This window comes from Haliaeetus albicilla, chromosome 3, assembly GCF_947461875.1.
Source record: "Haliaeetus albicilla chromosome 3, bHalAlb1.1, whole genome shotgun sequence".
NCBI lineage: Eukaryota > Metazoa > Chordata > Aves > Accipitriformes > Accipitridae > Haliaeetus > Haliaeetus albicilla.
In genome coordinates, this window is record NC_091485.1 from 35,182,510 (window position 1) to 35,210,068 (window position 27,559).

General features: G+C 42.6%; 1 protein-coding gene across 3 annotated transcripts in view; it reads right to left on the reverse strand.

Moving 5' to 3' along the window:
* Positions 1-2,216: 2,216 nt before the first annotated feature.
* PLAG1 (PLAG1 zinc finger) overlaps positions 2,217-27,559 on the reverse strand; it is a 52,218-nt gene continuing 26,875 nt past the window's right edge. For 2 of the 3 annotated variants that reach the window (XM_069779365.1, XM_069779366.1), the window contains exons 2-4: positions 12,960-13,059; positions 8,767-9,125; positions 2,217-8,170 (exon numbers count right to left, since the gene is read on the reverse strand). In XM_069779365.1, coding sequence (XP_069635466.1) covers positions 6,907-8,170; positions 8,767-9,008 — 1,506 coding nt within the window. In that variant the 5' untranslated portion in view covers positions 9,009-9,125; positions 12,960-13,059 and the 3' untranslated portion in view covers positions 2,217-6,906. The remainder of the gene's footprint in view (positions 8,171-8,766; positions 9,126-12,959; positions 13,060-27,559) is intronic. The other variant, XM_069779367.1, reaches the window with a different exon arrangement.

The following is a 27,559-nucleotide window of genomic DNA, read 5'->3' on the forward strand; positions in this document are numbered from 1 at the left end:
CCATTACAACAAATAAATATAATTATATAAAAGTAAAAATACTGAGCAAGATGTTAGACCTTTATTGGGAGTAGACAAAGTTTATACTGAATTACCTGGGGTATAGCACATGAGCAGGAACTTGAAACTTCACGCTACTGCTACTGGGGTCTGTCATTTTCAACACCACTATCTCCACTGTTGTTCAAAACACAGAAATACAGCATTGCTGTTTATTTGCTAAAGGCCCCAGCTCGTAACGATAAGCAGCAGTTAATCCTCCAATACACTTCTCAAACTTTTAAGCACAGACTAAATTTTGTAATAGAGCTTATCTTGCTGTCCTACTTGCTGCCTGTTTGTGACCGTCAACCCTTACTGTGCCAACTACGGCAACTGCCACTTTGGAAAACCTCATTTCTATCCGATTTAATACAGTGTTTTGATTTGCAAAGCGAGGAAGCCAACAGCATGTACCTGTTCAGTTCTCGCTCGTCCAGCAGCAGCTCTGCATCACAGTTTTGGGTTCCTCTGTCAAAAAACCACTCTTTATCCCAGGGCATGCTTATACATGGGAAGGAAAAGGAGAGTGAAGGGCAAAACCGCAACAGTCTTTCTCTTCCACTTCTGGAGCACAGGGAGACGAGGTATAGAGGATACTGAAGGACCATTTTCCTGTACTTTCTTACTCAAGTTTTGGAAAGGGGTGGTTACAGGAGAGAGAGAAGGGAAGATACCTGCGGCTCTGAATTTAACAAGGAAAGCTCTGGAGGGACTGCACCAAGAAATGCCTGGATATAACACAGATACTACCCATGCAATCACATTCCACTTATTACAGAGGTTGACGGAGTTTCTAGAGGGTGTCTGTTCGGAAGGAGGACATCTTAATTCAGTAACAGTGGGTGAGACCAGCTATGACAGTGACACAATAGGGTGGTTTTCTCTCGGGGTGGGGGTGCAATAAATGGTTTCGCAGAGTATATTGTAGAGCATCTGTAGAGCTTCTGACTCTGATATAACAAGGCCAACCCTCTCAAGCAGGTTAGAAACCTCTAACGCAGAAGTGGCAAGTCAGCTCAGAGGAACGGGGTAGGGATCACAAGAAAGGAAAAATGTCTGTGTACAGAGAAGGCGAAAGCCAAAAACTCTAACGACCAGTTCTCTCAGACTGGGTTACAGCAAGAAATCTAGGAAGTCAACACGTGAAAAAGAAAGGAACCCAAAAGCAGGAAAACACAGACAATGCTGAGGATGTTAACGAAATAGGTTCTGAAAAAGCAATGAAACATGAAATGCTAGTCTTTTACTTTCCTGGCAAACAGTCCACGCTAGGGAACAACTGTGTGGAATGAGCAGAGAGGCAACTGCAGTTGTGAGCAGGCTGCTCGTCTGGCTGCATAGCACCTCCTCCCCCCATGCATTAGAGTCAGACTTCTTCGGCAGTGTCACAGGCAAACGGGAGATCTATGGGATCAAAGCAACGGAGTTTCTCCTGGAAATATTTCAGAGACAACCCATATACTGAGTCTAGCACATGCCACACCCTTACAGCTTATCCTGCAAACTATCACAATTGATGTAAATTACTTGCATTAATCCGAAATGATGGAGGATCACTCACCTACATCTCCCAAACGAGCAGTCCCACTACAGAAACCCCAAACTCACCTTCCAGTGTCTCACAGCATTTCAAAGTGCAATTTGATGGCAAGCTCAATTGCTTCCTTCAGTTCAGATCTGTCTTGTCACAGACACAGTAGCATCATCCAATTTGCTCCTTGGTGAAATCATGAAACGCAGATACTTATGCTTTAAGATTTTCTGAAAAACTGACATTTTACCAGTCGTAAACTAGAAAGACAGTTATACCTTTGCAAACTCAGACTAACTACACCCAGCAAAACTGGGTGTATTCTGTAATTACTTATTGTAATCCCAAACATGCAGATCAAGATTATCTATTGAAATGCCAGGCATAAGTTATTCATTAACTAAAACCATTCTGTAATTTTATTGATATATTTTGTGGAGTTCACATATTTTTGTACAGCAAACATAACACTGTAGGCCACAAGAAGCTGCAGCACTATTGTTTAATAGCAGCAAGGTATATTTTATAATCAGGGTATGTGGACAATAAATAGTCTGTTTCTTTGGATGTGAATGTTTAAAATGAAGTTCTGCTGCAGCTTCATAATGTGATTGCTATTTTACAGAGCTTATACACAAAAATATATATGCAATCTTTTTGTCTATATTTTATACAAATACAACAGTAGTTTGTGAATACATTTTAAAGTACATATACATGATAAGCAACTCAATTTCCCATATCACAGGATAGCAAATTTTAAATGCAAGAAACATATACAAATTCAGTCTGGAATGCAGGGTTTTCTGTGTCTTTTTTTTCCTCTATTTTTGACTCAAAACTTTTATCATTAAAACATTTTAGCACACAAGTCCAAACAATTTTTCCACTAGCTAAAAATATAATTTCAGCAATCCGAGTCAGGTTTGGGTGTGTCATCATTCCCCAATATACTCTTCCCAGTTTTTGTCTAAATTCAAAGGCTTTTAGTAATATATAGTATGTTCTTCACTCCACACCATATAAAAAGCCCACATTTAATTTAACTAGCAGTCACCTATTTTTGTGAACAAGAGCTGGGCTTGTCAGCGTTTAAATTTGCATGTCCAAAATTTTACTTTTGCAAGTGCATATGAATACATTGTGGTGTTGCACAAAGTTCATTAATGACAAATTAAGTCACAGTATAAAAATATATCATACAACTATAGGTCTAGTATAGTCCTTTTTTCTATGGGTAAAAATACATCTGAATGAGACAGGGAGGTTTGTAGCACCATGAGAGGAGTTGTATCCCAAGTTACATTAGCAGCATGATCCAATATAACAATATTGCAGGAGTGTTTCTGAGGAGATAAACATTCACTCTGGTTCAACTGTACCACTGAAGCTTATACTGAAAAGTGTTTACATATGATTAGCAATAGTTCTGTGTCACTTCCAGGGCTAGATAACTGTTATCAAAAGACACTGCCTTCCAACAAAAGTAAGACACCCTTATTGCATAAAAGCTTTGGGACTATCCAAACACATTTTGAACTACTGTGGCATTACTTGTACTTGAGCGTGATGCTAAGTAGGCTGTGGCTTTAACTGTACGCTGGGAGGATGCAGGGTGGGCAGCTAAGCCTATACAGTTTACTACATATCAGATAAGTACATTTATTTCAGAGGCTTATCTATAGACTGAGAAGAATACAGGATGAACTGCTAAACCAGTGTATGAGACAGACATAATGAAGGATGCAATCCTGCTCCCCTCGACTTTTACGGATGCAGGATCAGGCCCTAAATTAACTTCAGACAGCAGCATAGCGATGATAGGATATGATAAAAAAAATCTGTATCAAATACTGCACGTTAAACATTTTTTACATAGTTTACCACCCAGTACTCCAGAGGACACAGTTTGCAATTGGTGAGGACAAACTCCTAAATTTTTTTTGACTGGTATTCAAAATGGCAGTAGAAGACAGTGTAGTTTGAAACATGTAAACCTAGTAAAAACCATTGTAAAACCCTTAAGAAAGACACACTGGTTCTGTGCAATATAGCAAATTGATAAGAAAACACTGTAAAAATGTACCTGTTTAAAATTACAATGTCTACCATTTTGTACACAAAGCATTATACCAAAGGCCTACATATACGTAATCTAATGGCACTTGAAACAAATTATAATAAAAGGTTTTATAATAAAAAGCATAACCTGTAAGAAATTTTCTTAAAAGGTTTAGGTTTTCTTTTTGAAAGTGCTATATCTTGTAATATGTGTAACATAGAGGTTGACCAAGCTTTATTTTAAAAAATATTGGCCTATAATACAAGTTTAGCTCACTAGGCAAATGATCCTGAAAATATGTACTCTTAACATTCATTATTAGCTTAATAAAGCAATCAGCTCTGGCTCATGTTTCAGTCAGTATATGGTTTTTAAAAACCGCTACTGCCAAATTAACAATAAATCACTCTATTCCACAATTTACTACTAAATAAAGCACAAGCAACAAGTACACAAAAATATATATATTAAAAAAAAACAACCAAAAAAAAACCTTACTAGAAGTTTAGAAGTTGCACAAAGAGTGGTGCATGATCAGCCAGCCCTCCCCCCCTCCCGCCGAGAATCCATCTGAAATCGAGAAAACAGGGTTTAAAAACTGACGGCTTAGTAGTGGCCAATATTGACTCTGCCTAAGTGATATTCAAAAGCACTCCGGTGGTGGTAGTATTGCTTACAATGTCAGTCTGCTTCCACGTTACCGTACACCCTAGTTCAGTGGCAAACACGCTCGGTGCAGCCACACACTGAAACCCTGACTGAATGAGGTTCAATATCTTGTCTGAGGTCCCTATTTCTCAAGTGAAATGTACGTCTAACTCCAAAGTGAAATGTCAATCCCTTTACAGAAAGCTAAGGCACGAACAAAGTAGTAAGGGTTCTGGCTACGCACTAAGAAACGGGCGTTGGCAAAGTGTCTGTTGGGTTTTGTTTCTTTAATGAAGTCTAATCGGCAACTGAGACCGACAAACAGTCGCTACGGACTGGAAATTCGTGTGCCAGAGGCTGCCCAGGACGGGCAGCGCTGCCCGGCCACGCTGCCGGGTTGGCTGCAGGATGCCGAGCGCTCGCAACTTTCCTCTGCTGCAGGGGGAGTTGCAGATGCTCACCTCCACGCGGGACATAACCCGCTGGTGGAATTAAGTCCATTTATCTTCACCTCAGACTGATTTAAAGGATTGAGGATAAACCCGAGTTCTTCCTAGATGCGTTATGGTTGCCGATTTAAACTAGAGTTACATTCGTTTGCATTCACCTTGTGCTCTGTTCATCTGTGTTTTTCTTTCCTTTAGAAAGGTGAAGAGAAAAAAAGCAATATTGAACAAATCATTCAACTAAAGATGTAAGTAAGCAAGCAATCTGTTTCACAGAAACCAGAGGAAGCAGTCATGAAGCAGAGCTAAAAGCCCACTTTGAGATAACGTGCTCCTAAACCCAAAATCTAGGAGTAGTTTGCAGAATTTCAAAAGGTATTTTCCTTATTAATACATCCTTATTTTAATGCCTTTGGAACACAAACACATTTATAAAAATGTTATCTTTTAGTAATAAAATTTAAATACACATATGTATAAAATAGTAAAACTACACCTGCATATTGCTCCTAGAATTAAAAAAAAAAAAGTAGGAGCTACTGATAAAACATCTGGAGCATGAGCTCCTTAAATGGGAGCAACTTTTGTTTCTGTGAAGTATATTTAGTTTAACCACTTAAAACCTTGTATGAATCCTCATTATTGTTTGAGAGATACTAACGTATTTGATTTCTATTTTTTAATTCCTTGTACAAAAATGACAAGGAAATGAACGTTATTGTTGAATTACAGCAAATCTAGTTTGCTTTCATGCATCACAGGGTTGTTTTTTTTTTTTTTTTTCCTCTTTTGGTTATTAGGGGTTGGGGAATAGAATATATTGCATTAGGTAAAAGTGGTGTAAGCAATATGCTTTTACTTCACTCCTAAGAGTCCTGTCTTTAAATCTTGGCAATGGGCAAAAAGTCCCTAACCAAGTACCCAGGTGTAGAAAGTGTGATTAACGTCTAACTTGTTGCTTAGGAGGACATAACACACCATGTAACACAACTGAAAAGATCATTCCAATAAAAAAAAAAAACACCACAAAAAAACTGGTATTTGCAAATTTACATTCACTCTCTGACTGCACACTAGTTTTGAACTGAAAATAGATACACACTTTCTGGCTGGACTTGATCCACCCTTTGGCGGTGGCAGCTGGGAGAAGACTGATGCCTACAAATGTGAATACACTATCGGAAGATTCCTATGCAGTACTTTTTCTATGCTACTAAAGAGAAAAAACAGCAAGTTAAGAATTAAAACAAAAACTGCGACAAAATATTCTGCATTACTACATTACAACACTTTTATAGTTCAAGATCAGCCATTAATTTCGCCTATTTCCCTCTACCAGAGTCATGAAAGCACAACAACACAGTTCCAAATTCAACTTGAAACATTTGTCATTTAGGCAAGCAGAGATTCTCTGTTGAAATTCTGTTCAGCCATGATTTTAGAGAATTAAACTAAATTTTTTTCTTCCGTTATCCATAACAGGCCACAAAAATTTAAGCCAGAAAATGGCAAAATTCTTAACACCTTTTATAATGACTTCAATACAAGTCAAAATGCTATATATATGTACATGTGTATATATGGACTTCTATATATACACACACAAGTTTTCAGAAAAATCTGAATTCTATATTTATTTTTAAAATTTAGATTTGTCATTATAGAACAGATCAGATGTGTCACCATTTGAGAAGAGGATTTGTTTGGAAATGGACTGGAAATTTTTTTTCCCAAATCTTCAGGAATCTTTGTGATATATATTTTAACTGGATTCTTTGCAAATAGTAAAATATATTAAAAGTAAAAGTGGCAGTTCTACCACTGACATCAATAAAACGGAATAGCTGGTATGGTTGAAAAAATTTTTAAAAAGGGATGAGTGTTGAGAGTTTGCTTGGGATGACTTTCTACTGAATATTTGAAAAGTGTCAATTGGCAGTGAAAATGAAAACAATACAATGAGACTGTTTTTTAAAAAAAACCAACAAAGTAAACACAGCTGAGAATAAACACTTTCAAAACATTTTTAAAAAGTTAATTTAAATTTCTTACTGGCTTCATGAGATTGGTACTGTACAAAAGCGAGAATTTATAATGTCTTATAGTAGGCACTAAGTTAAAAATGGTCACCTAAGGCATTTCTACAAATAGACAGTAACAAGCCAGCTTTGTACATCCTATTGGAAAGCTTGATGAAATCGCGGTAGGGTGGTGGTTGTGCTTAGACTGCTTGTGAAAGCTGCTGACAACGAGTGCAGAGACCCAAGACCTATACTATTGCTAGGATCTTGAGGATCTTGGGTTTGTGGTGGAAGTTGAGTCATAGAAGAATGTGCCTCCTCTTGTGTATAACTCATTCCGAGGTTTCCCACTGAAACAGAAGGATTATAGGGAGGGCCATTTACAGGTATGAAGTTGAACAGCTGAGAAAAGTCCAATGATGGGGTGTTTAGAGGTTCGCTAATAGGAACGGAGCCCTTGGAAAGGGAAACCTCCCCAGACCCATCATCTAGTGGCCCTACTTGTGGATCCAGCCCTAGTTTTGATGAAGATGCTTGAGAATCCTGGGATGAAGAAGGCATACCACTTTGCAACTCCATCAAGTAACTTTCAATTTCCCCTTTCAATGGCTGTTCTTTTTCAGGCATAGAAATTGCATATGAGGTAGTACCGAGCGGATATTTCAACGATAGCTGGTGAGAAGGGTGGACAGACTCCATATCTATTGGACAAGGCATTCCCAATGGTAACGATGTGGCAACCATTTGGTGTGCAGATGCAGAACTCTGCATGGACTGAATCTGAGTGTTGTAGAGATTTAGTTGCAAAGTGTTTGTAAATGGCTTTGATGTCAGTTCACTGGAAGGTAAAGACATCACTGGAAGCAGCTCATCCTTAATAGGCACAGAAACATTGCAGGTAAAGGGATCTAGAAGGTCCATTGGCTCTGTTTTGACCTTCAAAAGTTCTTGGTTGTGACTTTTCTTCATGTGGCGTGTGAGGTGATCTTTCCGCCCAAATCTCTGTGCACAGTACTGACAGAGGAAGTCCTTTCTTCCAGTGTGCACTACCATGTGTCTACGGACATCCTTTCGGGTGTAGAACCGACGATCACAGTGTTCACACTGGTGTTTTTTCTCCTTCACTCCACCCGATGACTTGCCTGCGTGAGTTTTTAGGTGCTCCAGCAGCACTCCTGTGCTTTCAAAAGTCTGCAAACATACCTTACAGGTGAGGTCACCGCTTGTTGCAGCATGCAAAGCTAGGTGACGTTTGAACCCAAGCTTGGTATTGTAGTTCTTTCCACATTCTTCACACTTAAAGGCCTCTTTGTTGGGATTGTGTGTATGTAGGTGATTCTTTAGGTGATCTTTTCGGTGAAACATTTTCTCACAATAATTACACTTGTGGGTTTTCTCAGGAGAATGAGTAGCCATATGCCTTTAAACACAGATATATTCTGTAAGTAATTATTTTGATCAAAAAACACACGTGCTCATTTTTTAATGGCAGCTAAATACTACACTAAGGGCTGCTTTGCAACAGAACCTTTTAACTGAAAGCATGACACTACAAAGACAGTTGGACAAATTTAAATATAGCAAAACGCGAGCCATTTCTCTTAAATCGACACTTTAGTTTTGGTGGGTTTTAGCTACTGTAACAGGGGTATATGGGCAAGTATGAAAGTACTCGTGTAAAAGTCCATAGCCAAAAAATTTTCAGTCCATACTCTTTTTTCTTGTGACAATTCCTTATACAAATGAATACTCTATGCTCATTAAAAAAAACAAAACAAAAACAAAACAACAAACAAACAGAAAACAAAAGCAGAAAACAAATTAAGAAACAAAATCAAAGACATTAGCTGCAAACTTAGGTAATTTAGAATTCTAGAAACAATCCAATGGCTACTTTAATTAACACATCCTCTCTGCAATCAGCTGAAGGCGTACACAAATATATACTTTTACACGGCTTAACACGGCCAACATAAAATAGATAATATAATCTGAAAGATAAATAGAGTTTAATACCTTAGTAATTTGTACTTAGAAACAAAGGCCTTGGTGCAGTCTTGTTGTGTGCACTTGTAGGGCCTCTCTCCTGTGTGAGAGTATGAGTGAACCTTTAATTTCTCAACACTGTTAAAGGCCTTGTCACACAGTTGGCAAGGAAAGTTTTTTCTTGGTTTGGTTTCACCACGCTTACGTTTCCCTGAAGGGACTTTCTGGGTATCTCTTACTTCTGACAAATCACCAGGAATGACAGTGGCCATCGCAGCCTAAACCAGGCCTTCTTGTTGGACACTTGGGAATTGCCCAACTCCACTAAATGATTTAGCTTTAGATGGCTTCTCAAGTTTCATGTGGTCGTAAAAGAAAGCAAAAGGGGACTGGAAAAAAAAAATAAGAAACAACTAGTTTGTAACTAAACTTAGATTTTGAAGTTTTACTTGCTATGTGAAGCTTCTGAATAAAACTTAAAAATAAAATTAGGTTCAGCTGGTCTAATGTAATACCTGCAGGTTTCTTTACACTATTTGCTGCAACTCTTAAAACGCATTGCTCAGGATGAACAGATCCACATATGCCCTGAAATCACACCTCACAACCTTCCCCTCAAGCGCTGATGGAGAACAGCAAAGTTTCTATCAGATTACAGGAGGCATGAGGCAAAGAGCCTACCTACCCAGACAGCCTTTGGCAGCTTTGGATTTCAAAGGCGTTAGAGCCGCGCCTGCGGTGTTTGCACAGACATACACGCACACAAGCACGCACGCATGCACGCACATAGTTATCGAAGTGAAAACCTGTAAGCCTCAAAATGTTTGAAAACCTGTGCGAAAAGCAGCGGTACCCATGCTGACAGTCTGGGGGGGCAAAGCTTACGTACCTCCTCGCTGTGATTACCGCACACCTGTGTATCTACTCTAGTAAAACGTACGCATTGCCAATGATTGTAACACCAGGTGAAATTCTCCTGTAAACATACCCTCTACTAACAGAGACTTGACGTATTAACGACACAAACCCCATGGATTAGGGATAGATTAGATAGATCAGGGTTTCATCAGCCCAGCGCTGGAGACCCCCGCCCTCCTCATGCTATCCTGCAAGACATAGGGGCTGTAGGCGTTCAGGTTTAGGCTAGCTGAGGACCGAGGCTCTTAGTCCCGCTGGGGCACTGCAAACCGTGCAGTAAACCAGAGGCTTTCAGCTAAAGGAGGTGCGTGAGGCTCGCGTCTGACGTGCGGGCGAACAGCTTCAAATTCGTCATCTGGTAACACATAGTAGCAACTGGGCGCCTGCCATTACAGGGCACTCAACAGCCCTCCTTTGTCCGGGGTAGCCGACGGCTTTTTTTCGCCATCGGAGCACAATTGCTACTACAGATACCAAAATCCAGCACTGCCCGCTGCGGGAAGGGTCGGGCGTGAGGTCCGCGGCAGCGGGGACGAGGAGGAGGACAGCGGGAGGACGGCACTCCACGCGAGCGTTTGGCAGGGCCGGAGAGCCCCCAGATCTGGCCTTTCTCCCTCAAAAGCAGCAACCGCCCCCCCCCGGCCCCGGTGTCGCTCGCGGCAGCTGCTGTCCACTCCGGCTTCTGCCGGGGCAGCTGCGCGAGAGGCGGCTGGGCCAGGCGGCACCGAGGCCGGGGGCAGCGGCCGGGCTGGGGGCTCGGCGGCCGGCCGCCCCCACAGCCCCCAGCAGCAGGGCAGGGGAAGGCAGCAGCTGCTGGGACAGGTGGAGGCGGGCAGGCGGGCAGGGAGCACCAGGCCGCAGCTGCTCCAACCTAAGGCCGTCTCCCTGATAAACAAAACGGACTCTTCCCCGCTGGCAGCAAGGGGAGGCTGGTAGCTTGGGGGCGGCCTGGGCCCGGTCCCAGCTGTCCTCTCTCCCCCGGTGAGGCTCAGCAGAGACAGGGGGAGGCAACCGCGCCGGAGGGGAGCGGAGAGCGGTGCCCAGGTGCGATGGGGGCAAAACGGAACAGTCCTTGCGAGGGCCCCGGCGTGGCCCTGGAAGAACGCGAGGGGGAAGGAGAGCCTGCATTTTTCTCCATGCGTGGCGGGACAGGAGGGCTGGAGGGGCAGGGAGGCGGAGAAGGGGATGCGCCTCTCTAATGCCTGCATTTTACGAAATCTTCAGACTGAGATCTCCGTTTGAAACGCGTACGCAGAGTATGTCTTTGTCTATGCCTCTTCCTCCCTCCTCCCCATAACTCTTCCCTCGTCTTTACGAGAGGAGAGAGGTACTGGCACACCAAGATGGAAACCTGCTGCCTTTTGACCCTAAAGTCCTGGAATGGCAGGTTAAACTACGCTACCTTCCTGAAGCAAGAAGTTTTGTAAGACCACCTTTACCCCCCCAAATATTACATGGAACCACTAACCTCTTTAAAGATACCCAGTGACAGAAAAGGACTCTTTATGATTTCAGATTTGTCTCGGACTCATTCCCACTCACGGGACGAAGCCTGGAGACACCAGTTCCATGAGTGGGAACATGCACAGGTCTTCAAAGTATCAGCTTAATTTTATTTTCTGTCTCATAATAAACTACCTAGTTCATAAGTGAAAGAATGAAACAGTTGTTTGGAGACTTGGGAGCAATAATTTTCTGCAATAGAAGTAAATGAAGACCAGTTCCAAAGACTTCAGTGAAGCCACCAATGTAATTAAAAGGAAGGTCTGATTCACATCAAAGTTGTGATATATTTGTGGATTGAAAGATTTTTTTCAATATACGCTTTAATCAGAATCTGGTAATAAAATTAGTTTTGCTTTCCTGTAAATGAGCACACTGGTCTTCTACGCATATTGGCCTGAATGTAGAATGAAATCTTGTTTTAGCCTCATCTCTCCTGACAAATGAAGTTCAGGGGGAGAAAAAAAGCCCAACACGATCTACACTTACATAGGGTATATCTATACCACACAGGCACCTATATGAGACCCGCCACACAGAGCCAACAGCGCAGCAGCCGTGGCCCTCACTGCGAGGCTAGGGCACCTACAGTCTCGAAGGGGTAAGAAAGGGCTACGACCCCTTTGGCCTCCCTGCCAAATCCACACCTAGCCTGAGAAGGGGCAGGCAGCATTAGCAGCGAAGGGCAAGGGAACTGCCTCCACAGTCCGCTGCAGGGGAGCGTGGTTAATTCGAACGTGCCGGGTCCAGAGCTCAGCGGCAAGTGGCCTCTGCGCCCAGCCAGTGAGAAGGGAAGCAGGCACAGCTGGCAGGACACAGGGAGGGAGGGTGAGCTGCTGCACGGAGGGACAACGGACAGAACCAGGATGGGGCTGTGCGGCCAGGGAGGTGCAGGGAGCACTGCACAGGGGTTGGGAATATCTAAGGACACGAGGAGAGGGGCGAGCTGGTAACGCCGGGGGCAGGTGGGGGGGAACTGAACGTGCATCAGGCTGGGGAGATGCAGGATGTTAGGCCATGCAGAAGGGTGATACGCGGGGTCCGACGTGAGGCCAAAGGCAGCATTTGCTGTGGAACAGCCTACGAGGCTTAACTGTTAAATTAACAACTGTGACAACTTCTCACTCCTTTCCTCAGTGCAAAGATCACACCTCAGCGTGGAGGCCATCCTATATTCAGGCCAATGCAACATTACTGTTGTCTTCTCCAAAACTTCAGGTAACCTAGTTGCTGTACCAGAAGTAACTCAAAACATTCACACGGATGAAGGATTCAGGTTTTGTTCCTCTATGATCAAAACTAATTAAGCTGACTTTGAACTGTGTTTAAGTGTCCTTAAAAATGCATCATTAGAACAAATATAGTGTGGATCCAATCTTTGACAATGACAGTGTTTTATTAAAAAATATGTATGCACTATTATCGCAGTACCATTTCTCAACAGATGAGGCAATTAAGAACTTCAGTATTGATCTCTGAATAGCAAATAACCACCTTCTTTTTTTTCTTGTGGATATATAGACTGAGCAATGGAGATAAAACTTTAAAAACCACTGATCCTCAAATATTACACTTTCCAAAGACCAGCTGAAAGAATTTTATGAGTAATATTGCCTGTTTGTGTCTCAACATATTATCACTTAAAATCCTCATTCTTACTGGTGCTTTCACAACTGCAGGATGAATGATTATATGCAGTATCAAATATAACAAACACATTACACAAAAGCTCATATATAATACTATTTTTAAAGAAGCATATACTTAAAGCAGGATTAAAGCAGCCTGTGTTCAATGCACACCTGATGTTTGCCCACTAAAGTCCTCAGATTTTGGTCTTAACCAGTTCCGCTGACTCTTCTTGGAGGAAACCAGAATCCAGTACTTCCCATTTTTACTGGTCTGAAAAACAAAAGGAAGAATGGACTAGACTCCAGCGAAACCAGTATATTCAGAAAGGCTGGGATGCGGCAAGACCAGGGTTTGGAAAGAATTGGAAAGGAAAAGTTAAAAGGGATAGATCCAACCCATGCATAGAACATTATGTACTGTTAATTATAAACTGTAGGAATCAATTGTTCTTGCATTATCAGTAGCAATTATGCATTTCAATTCACAGTATACTTACATCATTTCAACTAACGCTACGCTGGACAGTAACACATAAAGAGGTAAAATAAGACAAAAGCAAAGGAGTTTTCAATAAAGTTAAAAACAAAACAAAACAAAAAATCCACAGACCACAAACAATTTAGAAATAACAGTGAAACACATAAAATGCTGGGCCCAGACTTGAGTTTCTTACTCAGAAAGCACTGAATAAGAGAAGATTTCTGGATTAGGCCCAACTTTACTAGAACCTAATGCCTTCATTCTGTTTAATTATACAGGAAATAGCAGCTTAAAAGGTGACCTGCAAAGGAAAATAAAATTAATTTAAAAAAAATAATAAAGCCTCTTGATGATGTACATGCTACAGGTAAATCCCAATAGAGGGCAAGTCTAGGTGTGCCTGAGCAAATCCAGAGGGCCTTTCTGGAATTTCCCTTATATCTCCCTTTTCCCCGCCACCATCCTTTTGTAAATTTGCAGCACGTCTTCCTTTTCTTGCTAGAAAGCCTCCTGGATGACACAGGTATACGAGGAAAACATGTTCAGCGCCTCATTGTAACGGGGAGGTTTATCCCCTCCAACCCTTCCAGGTATGTAAGGGCGAAGCCCTATACAGTGCACATACCCCACACGGCATAGCAGGCTGAAGGCATTTGGCAGGAGCCCCAGAGTAATGTAACATTTCCCCCCACACAAACCATCTCCCGTTCTCACTTCCCATTCGCTCCAGTAAAGTATTCTTCCTTTCGGTACTGAGTCCAGCTTTGCACAGCCCCAGCCTCCTCTGCTGGTAAGCATGAACGTGAGCAAACCGGCATCCTTGAACACCTATTAAAGTGCAAAAGTGCTTCAAGCGCAACCGACTGAAGCTCTCATGACAGCTGAGGTGCATTTATTTGGGGCTTTGTACATACAGGCAGGAGGGAGAAACAGCCCCAGTACTCAAAGAAAAAGTGAAAGGTTTGTTTTCAACTAATGAGCGAGAGGGGGCACAACCCTCACCTCCTCTTTGGCCCCAGATCACCTTGTTTCAGGGAGAGAATGCTGATGACTCCTTAATCCCTCTCTCAGCAAGACCCTCATAAATTAGTTACCCTGCAAAGCCTATCTCAACATCTTCCACTATCACAGCAGAAAGGAAGAGCTTCATTATCCAGATGTTTCTACTAACGTAGCTCACAATAAGTAGACAATATTTAAGACAGCCACATAAATGTAATGGACTAAGTCCTCATGGACTTAGTCCCTCCACTATTGGTATTTACAGACCATTTCCTGTTCAACAGCCCCCCCCCCCCGACCCCCCACCCCCAATTCTATGTAAAATATTATAATGCCTTCTCAACAGCATTCAACATTTTCTTTTAAAAGCTTATGGTACTCAATTCTCACCACACATCTGAAGTCACTTCAGCTAAAAGCAGATGCCCTCAGAGATGGGCCACTAGAGGCATGGAAAGACTATTCTATCAGGGGAAACTGAAGGAACTGGAACAAGTCAATAAGCAAGATAAACACCAGATGTAGTTAAAATGCTGAAGAGAATGAAGGAGGAAGGTCAGGTACTCTCATTCATTACCTTATGAATATAGCAAAATCACAATGCAGTGGATCCAGATGAGGACAATGCTATACCTACAATTAGCTGGGATCTCAACTTCTACAAGACCATTATTAAGCAAAGAGCTTAACAACATACACACAAAAGCAATAAGTTGTATGAATAAGGAAAACATCTGCTGCATTTGACAGGATAAAGTGAAAACAGAAAATAAAAAAATTCCTATGCTTTGTGACAATAAATCAGCTATTGGATAACAGACTTTTTCTTATGTGCAGAATACAAAAGTTGTCCTGATAATGCTGATTTTTAAACCACCTTTCTCAGAAGCTTTTGGTGCCAGAAAATCTCTGAGGCAGAATACTGGACAAAGAGGTACCATTCTTCTCATAACTGCTTATAGTTACAGTGTTATTAAGTTTTCTTCTCAACTAGATGAGTTAGGAACAATCTTTAATGAATTACAAAGCTTAAGTTATTCTCTACATGAAGTAGAGAAGCATCACACTGCAAAAAGCATTGTCACGTGCACATGCCCAAAACCCACTTGGGAACTAGTAACAAAATACAACTTCTATAATTTGTCAGATTAGAATTCTTAGAATTTATCAGATCTTCCAGTATCCATGAGGCACTAATTTTGCTAACTCTCCAAACACCCAGGTAATTCCAGGTTAGACACTATTTGAATTTTTACCATTTCAGGAGTCAAAGAAAAAAAAAAAAAAGCCCTCAAACCCGAGGCTAAATCATTTATTCCTGTTTTTAATATTAAAAAAGAGGAACATACTTTTTTTCAAAATTCACAGTTCATCTTTAAAAATCTGAAAAAATAACTGCACTTGCAAATGTTTTAAAATATTACTTGATATCTAAACTAAAAGGATAATGAAGACATTACACGAATACAACCAGGTATCCTCCTCCTAACTTGCATTTCTTATTTTTCTTAAGAGCGCACAGTAAAGGAAAACACCAGTTTCATGGTTCTTTTCTTTCAAAATAAGATAACAATAATGAGAACACAGTGTCGAGAACACAGTATCTGTCATTACACCTTGTATACAGGAACAGTGAATCTAGCTTCGATTCCTGAAATTAATCAGTTTTAAACCAGAGAAGGGTCCTAGAAACATCAGAGTCATAATAACCGTGGAACTGGTTAAGGATTTAATAGTATTACAAAGTCATCCTGGCTTTTAAATATTTCTTTAAGGAAACAAAATGAAAAGCGGTTACTTACCCTATGGAAACTGTGATTCTTTAAGAAGTGCTGTCCACACAGATCCCAGGTGAGCATGTACTCACATGAACAGGATCGAGTTCTCCGCAGACAGTAATGTCCATCCAGGCTGTGCCTGTGAACCCTCCCCAGCTGCCACCAGCAGTGGCGTAAGGCAAAGGGCTCCCGAACGGTGCCACGCACGTCACCGCACCACCTACTGCGGTCTGCAGCCACGGCAGCTCCCAGTTCCGCTCTTCGCTCGTGCCGTGGGGCGGGAGCCATGACACGGGCCACCGCCATCAACGTGCTGCCTTGGGAAGCGGCAACCTCCCTCTTCAGTGGCTGCTGTAGCCCTGCTGCTCCCAAACCTGTGCGCCCGTCTCAGGGTTTTAGATGGAAGGAGCTGGCAAGGTTTACTGTGGCTGATGAAAGGCAGCAGGGTCACGGGAGAGAAATACGTGGGGCAAGAGTTGACGTCCTAGCTGGGAGCGCGGTGTCGGGACCGGAAAGCTGGAACAGACTGGCACCCTGGTTTGGGAAGAAGGAGGATGAACACGTGCAGGCCGAGGCAGCCAGGAGCTGCTGCTGCTGCTCAGGGTGGTAACGGAGCAAACTAAGTTCAGGATGCCCCAGTCTAACCTCTCTCAGGTTTGCCAACAGTAAAGACTCCTTCAGAGCGAAGGACAAGAGATCGCTTGTGGTGCCTCTATGGAGAATGTGCCCCGAAGAGCCACAACTACTGTAGCGTTAGTAAACATTTTTCTTCTTTTCTGTATCGGGTGAGTAACAGCCACCTGACTAAAAAAAGTACTGACGGAGGAAACCTGCTCTGTCCAAGCAGCCAGGAATAGCTGGGGGAGCCAAGCTGGAGAAGTCAAGAGACAGTCAACGTAGCCACTTACTGTGGCTCAGGAGAGACAAAGTGATGGTCAGACAGCACCTCCATGGTGCTGTGGCCAAACTGAACTACAAATCTCACCACATCTGCCCCTCTCAGCCGGGGCTGTTAAAATTGCGCAAACGTCGCCAGAGCTCCTGAAGACGAAGGAATCTACCCCCGGGTTAAGGCAACCAAAGAAGGAGCACCGTTTAGCCTCCTCCTGCTCTCCTTGTGCTGTGGGCTTACAGCAAGCAAGCTGTAATGAGAGGCTTACGCAAGCCTCTCGTTAGGCAGTTCAGTCTGTGAAGGTGCAGATTTAACCCTCCCTCCTTCAGACACCTCTGCTGGGATAGCTGTTGGAAGGGGCTGAGGGCGTAAGCGGCAAAGCACCTGCACCACTGCAGGACGGCACGCTGGGACCTGCAGCCCTGCAAGGCTCAGCCATCCTTCCTGGATCATCACGAACCAATGTGCCTACTGCACACTTGCACTGACTTCAGAGCGAGCCGTAGGTCTCATGGACTTTGTAGAAAAATGCTAGACTTTTCGCAGCAGAAGCCTCATCTCAGAATAGCTGCAGGTAGCAGAAGGTCTAGCTGCCAGCCCAGGACTTCCAGAGGTCCCTCCTACTTTCAGTAACTCAGTAAGGGAGGATCTTAACTGGGGAAGGTGTTCCCACCAATGGACACAGTCAAGCAGGTAAGAAAAATCCACGCTTAACTGGCAAAGATGTTGAAGTATTGATGACTTCAAGGGTGCCTTTCTCCGTGTTGAATTAAAATCAGTCTTCTGACTGATGCACGGGTCTACATCACTGTATGTTCTTGGCAGGCCATCTGATCTGCAATTATTTGAACAGCACGTCACTCTTTAAAGGAGACAGCCGGTGAAGCCTATTCACCTTTGCCCACGTTTAGGAGGAGAATCCTGCCTTTGGTAGGAAGATGCTGATTCTCCCCCATTTGTTCTTGGCTGGCTGGGGCTGGAGGGAGAAGGGAGCAACAAATGGAGGTGTCTCTCTGTGGCCTGAGTTCTACCTCTGGAAGCTCAAGCTGAGGCTTTGGTGCTGGACGACAAGAAGGAGGAAGAATGGGCATTGCTGGGGTGAGACTGTTAACCAGAAGGTGGGTTTGACCAGGGAGCCAGCCTAGGCCAGGAGGGGCTCATGCTTGCGCTTTCACAAAGCGATACTTCATTTAATTTTCTGCCTGTTTTATTGTATAATTTGGAAGAGATTCGAACAGCAACATGTACGCACATGTTTCTGCCCTAAGCAATGAAGACATCTGGCACGACAGTCTACAAACACGGCACTGCCAAATGGCAGGAGGGACAGATCTCGACCTCCAGAGCCAGAGCCCTGCCTCCGGCCATCGTGGCCTTTTGTAAGGCAGGCAGTGAGAGGGAGAGAGACAACAGGTACACTACCTGACAGCGGCTGGGAATCGGCCGGGGTTTTACAGCTCCTGTTCTCCCACAAGCTGATGGAGAGACGTGAAAAGACAAAGGGGTCCACGCTGAGGCCCCAGGGGGACAAGACGGCGTTGAGAGGTGGGTGAAGCCACTTGGCCTTTTGCATGTTTGGACAACAGCTATTGTAAATAACCACTCAAAGATGTAGGCACTGACCCTACTGTACAGCAGTGTTTCACGTAAGGGCAGCACACACACATATGCAAATTAATCACAAAAGAACAGATAATTACGGTGTTGGTTTTTTTAAATATATACAAGGCTGTATTTATATTATCTTGAACTTCAGGACTTCTTATAGCAGGCAGCTGAGTTCAGAGAAATCCTTCTCCGTGGATTCAAGCTCTAGCCTACAGTATCGGGGGGTGGCCAAGGAAGCGTGGTAGGACAGCAGCGAGAGCATGCACAGGCTGCAGGAAGACACAACAAAATCCAAGCATGCAGCAGCAGAACTGCCCGCGAAAGCTGCTGCAGGAAAATGGAATGATGTGGGCAAAACAGTGAAAATATCTATCCAGTGATCTTGGGTATAAACATAAGAATGACTTAGAGATAATAACCCATAAAACTTTACCCCTCGGGGAAACAGCCTAACATCTAGAACATAATGAATTAACATAAGCACTGAAACTAAAGCCAGGCAACCATTGTATTCTACCATTCGTGACAGCACATTACTAATATCTACTCTGTGCAGACCAATGATTATGCTGAAAAGAGTACTATATAGAAGGTAGCAAAACCAAGAATTAAGATATTTCATCAATTCAAAATTTTAACAGTCTTCGTTGGGTTTTTTTGGAAAACATCCACAAAACAGAGAAACTGAAATTGCATAAAGCTGAGCAGGAAACTCCCCCAATCCTTTCAAACTAGTGTGAAATATGGGTAGTATGAGGAACAAATGCACTAAAATGATAAACCCATTTCTTTTCTTCTGGGCAGTAAATATACAGATTCCACTAGTAAACACGTTAAATATACATACCTTTTATTAATTAATAAAGCAAGCATTTGGAGGAAAAAAACACTAGGTTGCTGTGGGACAGTAACCATCATACAAAAACAGGTATTTATATAGATTTGACTATTAAGCACAACACAGCTTTTTCATTATAAGACTATTTGCAATTCTTGAAAGCTGTATTACAGTCATGAAATTGGATAAACAGCTTTTTAATTTTAGAAAATAACTCATTCTTATAATATGCTACACTAGAAAGAGTATTACATAACCTTTTTCAGAATATAGAAGAAAAAATTCTATCATGCCTGCCTTTTTTTTTTTCTTCTTAAGTTTCTGGAAAAGTAGAACATGAACTTACCAACATTTATTTTATCATGACCTAATAGTCTGTAATTTAAAGAAAAAAAAAAAATCACAATACTATCCAGCATCTCTTTGTGGGCTTTCCATGTTTCAAATTACTTACGTCCACTTTAAATCTTGAGAGCTCAGTTTTGGTTACTAAATGTTCCAAAGAATTCCTGATTATATACTAAATTAAAGGAAACAAGAGCTGCCTAGAGTTAACCCATCTGATGATTGTGGTTTTATGGGCTTTTTAAGAATCTCTATGGCACTGCATAGACGTTTTTCTAAAAATTTTGGAGAGGCTGTGATACAAATAATGTTGATACTGTAATTACGGTTAGAATGTTTAAAACCTGCAAAAGTGCTTTCATGTATTTTGGAATCAGACACACACGCCCCCGCCCCCCAAGAATAATCTGCATCCATTTTTAAAGTAATGATGCTTCTGTGAAAGCAAACTTCGTTTACTATTTAATCTGCATATAGGACCATGTCACTTTTATAATAAACCCTAGTCAAAAGCAAATCCTGTATATGTACAAGTAAACACAAACACACATCCTAAAGATGTGTATAAGGTTATACACTAATATGATCAGGAATTAATTGATGTTCATAAGGAACATTATTTTCCTTTGTCCCAAGACATTTAAAAATAAGACCAGGTGTGCAGGCTAGATTAACGGTACATCTAGGCCAGTATTCTGTCTTCAGTAACAGCCAGAAGTACAGAACAGGTCACGAACATGTGGTATTTCTCACCGATACTCTTCTGACCTCCAACTACTTTGATGTCAGGGACTTCCTGAACCATACGTGGTTTCTGTCTGTTTAGCAACTTTCAGCACATCACCCTTTCAAGCAGTAGTCCACACTCCCCCTGGAAACCGTCTCAGTTTCTGATGTGTACAGCATACTTTCGAAAAGTTGTCCCACAGGTCTCTCCACTACCAATTTTACAGAGAACCTCTTCCTTTTGAGGGCTCAGAATCTGCCTTCCCTCCTAACTGTATAGGTTCTTGTTTTGAAAGGCAGTGGTTAGTCTGCCTCCTCCTTCCTCTGCAGATCTCCACGACATTGCCCTCACTTCATTCCTGTCCCAGACCAAAGTCCCAGTTTACAGAAGTGTTCTTCATATGGAAGCCACCCCATGTAGCTCATAATTCTTTGCTGACGTTCTCTAAGCCTCTTCCAGTTCTAATAAATCCTTTCTGAGATGAAGGCTCCAGAAGTGCACGCAGCACTCGGGAGGCAACTGGACTATACACTCTGGTAATGACATTCTCAATTTTACTCTGTATTTCTTTCCTCTTACATTTGGGTTGTGTTTTGGTGACCAGTGAGCTCATGATCTCACAGAATCGCCAATCACAATCCCCAAATCTTATTCCTCAATGGTAATACTCAGCATCTTTATATATAATCAGGATTGTTCTGTCCAGTGCTCCTCAGTTATCCTAATTTATCTACACTCAATTTCATCGCCCATTTTGTTGCACAGTCCTCAGCACTTTTAATGTCCTTCTACTGTTCTCCATAGCTGGCTCTCTTCTTCACAGCAAACTCGCTCACTCAATTGCTCATCCCCCTTACTGACACCATTTACAGATGTGTTGAATGGCACAGATCTCTGCGGAACATAACTGGGACCCTCCTTCAGTTGAGAACTGACCTACTTCCACCCTTTGATCCTATCTTTTAATCTGCCATTTACTTGTGCAAAGACCTTCCCTCTTACATTATAGCTCCTTAGTTTCCTTAAAAAGCATTTTTTATAAAGTTCACGTTGATTTTTGAACCAAAACATTTTTCATTCTTGCTGATGCCTCCAAAGAACTCCAAATCCCTAAGACAGGACTCTGTTACAAATGCTGCTTTGACTCTTCCCAAATAATCATACCTACCCAGGTGGCTACCAATTCTATGCTTTATTACACAGTCTACCAAAATTGCCTGGTACAGATTTCAGATTTGCCTGGTGCAGGCCTGCCTGGCCCAGACCACCCCTGAATCCATGATTTTACATATTTACTTTTCAGAAGATTTTTCTAAACCTGAATACTTCAGGATGTACCATTTAAACAATGTAATTTGGTTCCAGAGTACAACTAAATAGGATAGAAAGTTACAAGTTTTGCTTTCTGAGACAGAGTCATCTAACTTGAGTTGTAATGCAAGATGTTTTTAACAGTTTTAGTAATAGGTCAAGTAAAAGGGTTTCTGGTGCTCTAGTCTGCTAGGTGGAAATCACAATGACATGGGTGAACTCAGGATAAACTCCACCCACATATACCACCACACAACACAATCCTGTGCAGCTAGTGATCTCTGCTTGGTCAGACAGAGACAGTCTGAACTGGAACAACACTGAAAAAAACAGGCACCAGTCACTCCACTTTGTGCTGTGCTCCTCATTTAAGCTGAAAAAGTAAAACTTTACCATAATGCTCGGTAATTTCACTCGAAGGTCTGGTAGGCAGACAGCACAAAGGAACTGGCTGTGCTGGAGAAATTAACAGAGTGCCAGAAGGCAGGGACAGGTTTTTAAACAGCAATGTCTGTAAAATAAGCATGGACTGTAAATCAGAAAACATGGGACTACAATAATCCAACCAGTGATTCATCATTTGGGCTTGGAGAAATCCTCTACCCTACTTAAATTTTTGTCTGCTGTTTAAAAAAACCCAAAACAAACAAACAAACAAACAAAAGGGTAGGTAATACCCATCTAGCTAACACAAGATCAGATAAGAAGGGTGAGGTGGTGGCATTTGAAAAAATCACAATACCACATAGAAGCTGCAAAGACTGTACTAGGACAAGACCTTTCATGGGAGTTAGATTTCCCTCATGAGGTTAGGTTAGGTGGTTGGGAAGCTCACATTTGGGACAAAAAGACAACTCATGAAGGACAGAAATAAAGTGACTGAGAAAAAGGGTAGTCTCCCAAGTACATACACTGCATCCCCAGCATAGGTGGGAACTATGCAGCAGTCCAAAGCACGTAGTGGAAACCCAGTCCTGCCCTGAATCACACTGCCTGAACAGCACTGCCTGGGGGCAAAAGCTGTGACAGGGTTTAGCACTGCTTTTTTTGTAACCTTGGATTTTCATATGATTTATTGGAGCTATTCCAATTAAAATGCTGATCCTAGTTGCCCCCGTCTCCTCTGCCTCTTATCCCGGTCCCCAAAGAAAGGCAACAAGTAAGAAAAGAGTGCCCAATTTCCAAGCAGCCGCTAATCTTCCAATACACCCTACAGTCCAGGAACTGCTGTTCTATCTGAAAAGAAAATACTTCATAGATTATTGTAACTTTACATTACATAAAAAATATCATGTTTAGTCACGATGGCCTTTGCTACTACTCCTGCAGCTGTGATGCTGGATGATTATATCAATGACCTTATGAGCTAAAACACAAAAGTCTTAGGAAAGGGTAACTAAAGATGCAGAATACTTAGGCTAATACCAAAGCAAATCCCTCTTCAAAGCTATAAGCAGCGAGCCTTTCAGAACCTGCACAGTGCAGACACTGAATGTATTTCTGACTCTGTTCACATACGAGCTTTGTCTATGCAATAATGTTAACATACACCTCAACAGCTTACTCTAATCAGAATGACTTCATGGGGTGTTTACATACCATTTTGCTATGACAGCATCCTTGTTAATGAGGTAAGTACACAGCCCTGCATTTGTTCCCATCTCCCATTTGGCGTGTTGAGCAGTTCATTTACAGTGCTCTGCTCCAGTCTGTCATGCAATGCATTTTGGGATGCACATCTGAATCTGTAAGAATTCTGACATTTGATGCCAGATTAATGAACAAGTAAAAGCAGTCATGCATAATTTAGAGCTACACGACTGAACATAGCAGAGGGAGATGAAGCCAGGCAGTTAGTATCCAGAAGAGTCACCTGGAGTACAATTTTTGGGTTCAGGTGACTGGCAGCAACTATTGGATTCAGTTTCAGGCACCAAAGGCAGAACCTGCCAGAAGTCCATACAGATTCTGCCCTGGAGCTGCACCAACAGAAAACCAATCTGTGAGCTCCTGTCAGCCTAATGAAATGTCATAACGATGTAGTCACCAAACAACTTTACCATTAAATCACAACATAATCAGCTTGTTACGGGCAGGGTAACCAAGCCAGGAAGGCTGACAGTAGCCTGAGGAGGTTTCTCCATGTCATGTCAATGCACAGGAGGTAATGGATAACTTTGACGGGATAGGATTCCCTACTGGCACAGAAGCTGGTTGTGAGACGCATACCTGTTGCCCTACTCTACCCCAGCTCCACCTCCCCAACACACAGGCTTAAGATTTTATCAACACAATGGTATATTCCCTCACAGTCCTGCTGGACACAGTTTATCACAGTAAGCATTCACCAACACTAATAATGGATGGTCTATGATGAAAGACCTGTGTCCTGCAAGGTAATTTTTGTCCTCCACAGTCCAAGACACCAGGGCATTTAAGTGCTCTCCTCTTTTTTTTTAAAGCAACTTAGCAGACTCCACTTCCCTGATTTCCAAGCCTAGATTAAGTGATGGTAGAAAAACACATGCAAGACTTTGCCTTGAACAGCTGCAGACTGCCAGTGGGGCAGGCTTCCAGAAAGGTGGAAGGAAGATGGTGACAAAAAAGACGGAATAAAAATAGTCTTATGACTGTATGGTATGCATCAATGTTTCATGCATGTTATGGGAAAAAATCCTGGAGGGCAGATGGAAACATGAAATGGAGATGCTTTTGTGAGTCCCGGAGAATGTATTCCTCTAAAGTGCTCTCCGACAAGATGCTTGAGCTCCTTTCACCCTGTGGGAAAGCAGCTGTAAGCTAGCAAAAAATTTGCAATCATAAAGGTATGTTTTATTTTAATTTTATTTTTAAAAACTTGTGAAGATATGAGTTTTACAATAGTCATGTGTTCAATTAATTTTTCAGACAGGTGTTTAGAAAAATGGATTTATTTACTGATTTAGCTGATAGTGCTTTTTCAATGAAAAAAATAATGACCTTAAAAACAAAGTAGGTCATGCGAGGAGTGCTGCTCTAGATAATGTATACAAGATCCTGAATACTGTCAGGAAACATTTCTAATTAGCTCAACTGACATAGTGGTCTCCACATGGAACATCTTCTATGTTTTGCAGGGTGTTGGAGGTAAAGTGCATGACCAGTGTTTTGTTACAACTGTTTATGTTTAGCACCTTTGTATTGCCTGTCTCTCGTCCCCTTCCAGAATCGCATAATCCATTTCAATCTTCTGGGAGTTCTCCAGGAAACCCTCCTTTCACCACTCTGACTTTGCAACCTCCTGCTGAGCTGAGCTGACAATTTCAGGGTTCAGATCCACCTTTCGTTTATCTTCTGAAATCTGACGGCTATCTTTTAGCTAATAATTCCCCGCTTCATATGGGCTGCAGCTTTTTTATGTGCTAAGAGAAATCAGAAAAAATAAAGATGTTACTAGTCACCCCACTCATTACAAACTCTATTTTAATACTGCCAACTAGTTTCTTCCCTCGTGACCACATTCAAATTCTTTTCCCCCAACTTTTCTTTTCACCGTGTTCCCTTCAAAATTGCAAGATGCCTTCCAAATTACTTCCACATACTACATATGCTGTTGTAGGTTTTTCTGGGACATACGTAATGGGGTAAGTTGGTTGCTATTGTTTCAAAACTTGAAATGGTCAGACACTGTTGGATAGGCATTTGAGTATAAAGGATTCTGCTTTTGTTTTTTTTTTTGAATAAAAAAACAGTAGGCATTACATTTGTAACTGCACACATATGCAACTAGCTGTCCTTATGCTGAAGGATATTAGCCATAGCAAATTTCTAGGAGACTTAAGGGCCTCATTTATAAAGACAGCAGGCAAACTGTGATAACAGACTGCAAGGCTACCTATCAAGAAGCTTCATCCCAGAGTGCTAGAGGAGCATTTCCTTAAAGGGGGGGGGGAAGGGGGGGGGAGAAAAAAAAAAGAAAAGGAAAACCCCAACAACTCCTTTACCTGCAATGTTTGTGTTAAACCTCCCTCCCACACACTTTTTTCTCTCTTTTTACGGCTCCTACAAATTACTGTAAAACACACTGCAAAGTTAAGAAAATTCTGTAGCAGTTGTTAAGATATACACTAGCTCACTCTACTAAATGAAAGTTTTAGAACAGCAACACAGTTCAAAATTCCTTGTGTACTTCACCCTCAGCAAAGATTGAGCACGCTAATGAAACTCCGTGACAGCATAGCTTTATATTTGAGACTGCATTAAGATTTATAAACACTCTGAGCATGACTAAGGTCTGGAGCAGGGGGGCAGCATAACCAAAGCTGGGGAAGGCTGTGATTAGTGAGGAGGGAATGAGAGGAGATCAAATCAGCTGAGAAAGGAGGCAGAAAAGTGCAACTCATGTTTGGGACTTGGCACAGCAAAGAAATATACCATCAAAGCTTTAAAGTCGGTCTGATGAGAGAATGCCATTCCAGGGAGAGAAGCAGGAGTAAAAAAAGAAAAAAAAAACCCAAACAAAAAACACCACCCAAAAGCATCAAAAAGCGTGATCAAGCTCTCTTGTATTTGTGGAGTCAGGTACTGGAGAAACTACAAAGCCCTGAGTCAGCAGCACAGATGTGACAGATGACACTGACTGGGAGGAAGGGAAACCAACTCTTCTTAAACTGAAGGACGTGTTGCATGGGCAGGGGTGCAGGCAGCAGCAGCAGGAGGAAACACAGAGTTCCACGTAATGCCATCCGTCCTCTATGTCTGTGCATCCCCCGAAACACGTGGGTCCCTCCAGCCTTCAAACTCTCTCCCCTTGCACCCACACGAGGAGCTGAGCTCCGGAGGGCGCAGAGGCGAGCCGTGCGTGGCTCCGGCTCAGCTGGGACAGGCGTGCTCTTTGCTGTGTCTAGCTGGGCCGGGCTGCTTCGTGCCTTCCCCACAGCCCCAGGGCTCCCCGAGGCAGGAGGCAGGCGGGGAGCGGGCAGCGTGCTCCCTGGTGACATCAGGGTCACCTCTCTCCTTCCAGAGATCTCCAGGCTTCCCAAACAGGGCAAGGTAGCTACGGGACAGAGCTGCGAAGACTTGGGCAGTGAAGATAACTCCGTGCCACTCCTCGTGGGATGGATCTTCTCCACAGCAGGGAGAAAGCGCAGAGCACGAGGGGAAGGAGTAGGCACGGAGGTACAAGGGAGCTGATACAGTAAAGTTTCCAACAAGTCCTTCGGTACAGCAGGACTGATAACTAGGCAAGAGCGGCTGAGTGAAGACTGAACAGAATTTGCTGGATTTGACATGCAAAATTTTGGGGTAGGGGATACCAACAGTAAAGGTTCTTACTCTGGGTAAGAGGGTAAGAGAGATGAAGGGACAGAGAGACAGCAGCTGGAGCGCAGAAGTTCGGAGGCGGCCAGTGAGTGACAGTGCATCTGTGCGGACGAGGAGCCCACAGCAAATAAATAAGACAAGAGCCTTACCTAAGTTTGAGAACAGCTAAGGTAAATGGCAAGCAGAGGGCTGCTACCTGAGCGAGAGAGCTCTGCTCCAGTTTTAGTTTAAACCCTCCTGTGAAGTTATTGTGCAATTGGGCATGCAATACTTACTGGATCGGATTCCTCCTCCAGCCTCTGCAGGATCCTGTAGCCGTTTCTTGGGTATTGTTCACGTCTGATGAGTCACAGTGCTTGCAGCAGGCCCAGGCCCAGCTGGACACTATGGCATAGGTGAGGCTACTGACCTTTATTTGCTGGGTTTTTACCCGGTTACCTCAGGCCTCTACTGTGGCACTGTGCATCATCCGGGGGGGAAAAAAAAGA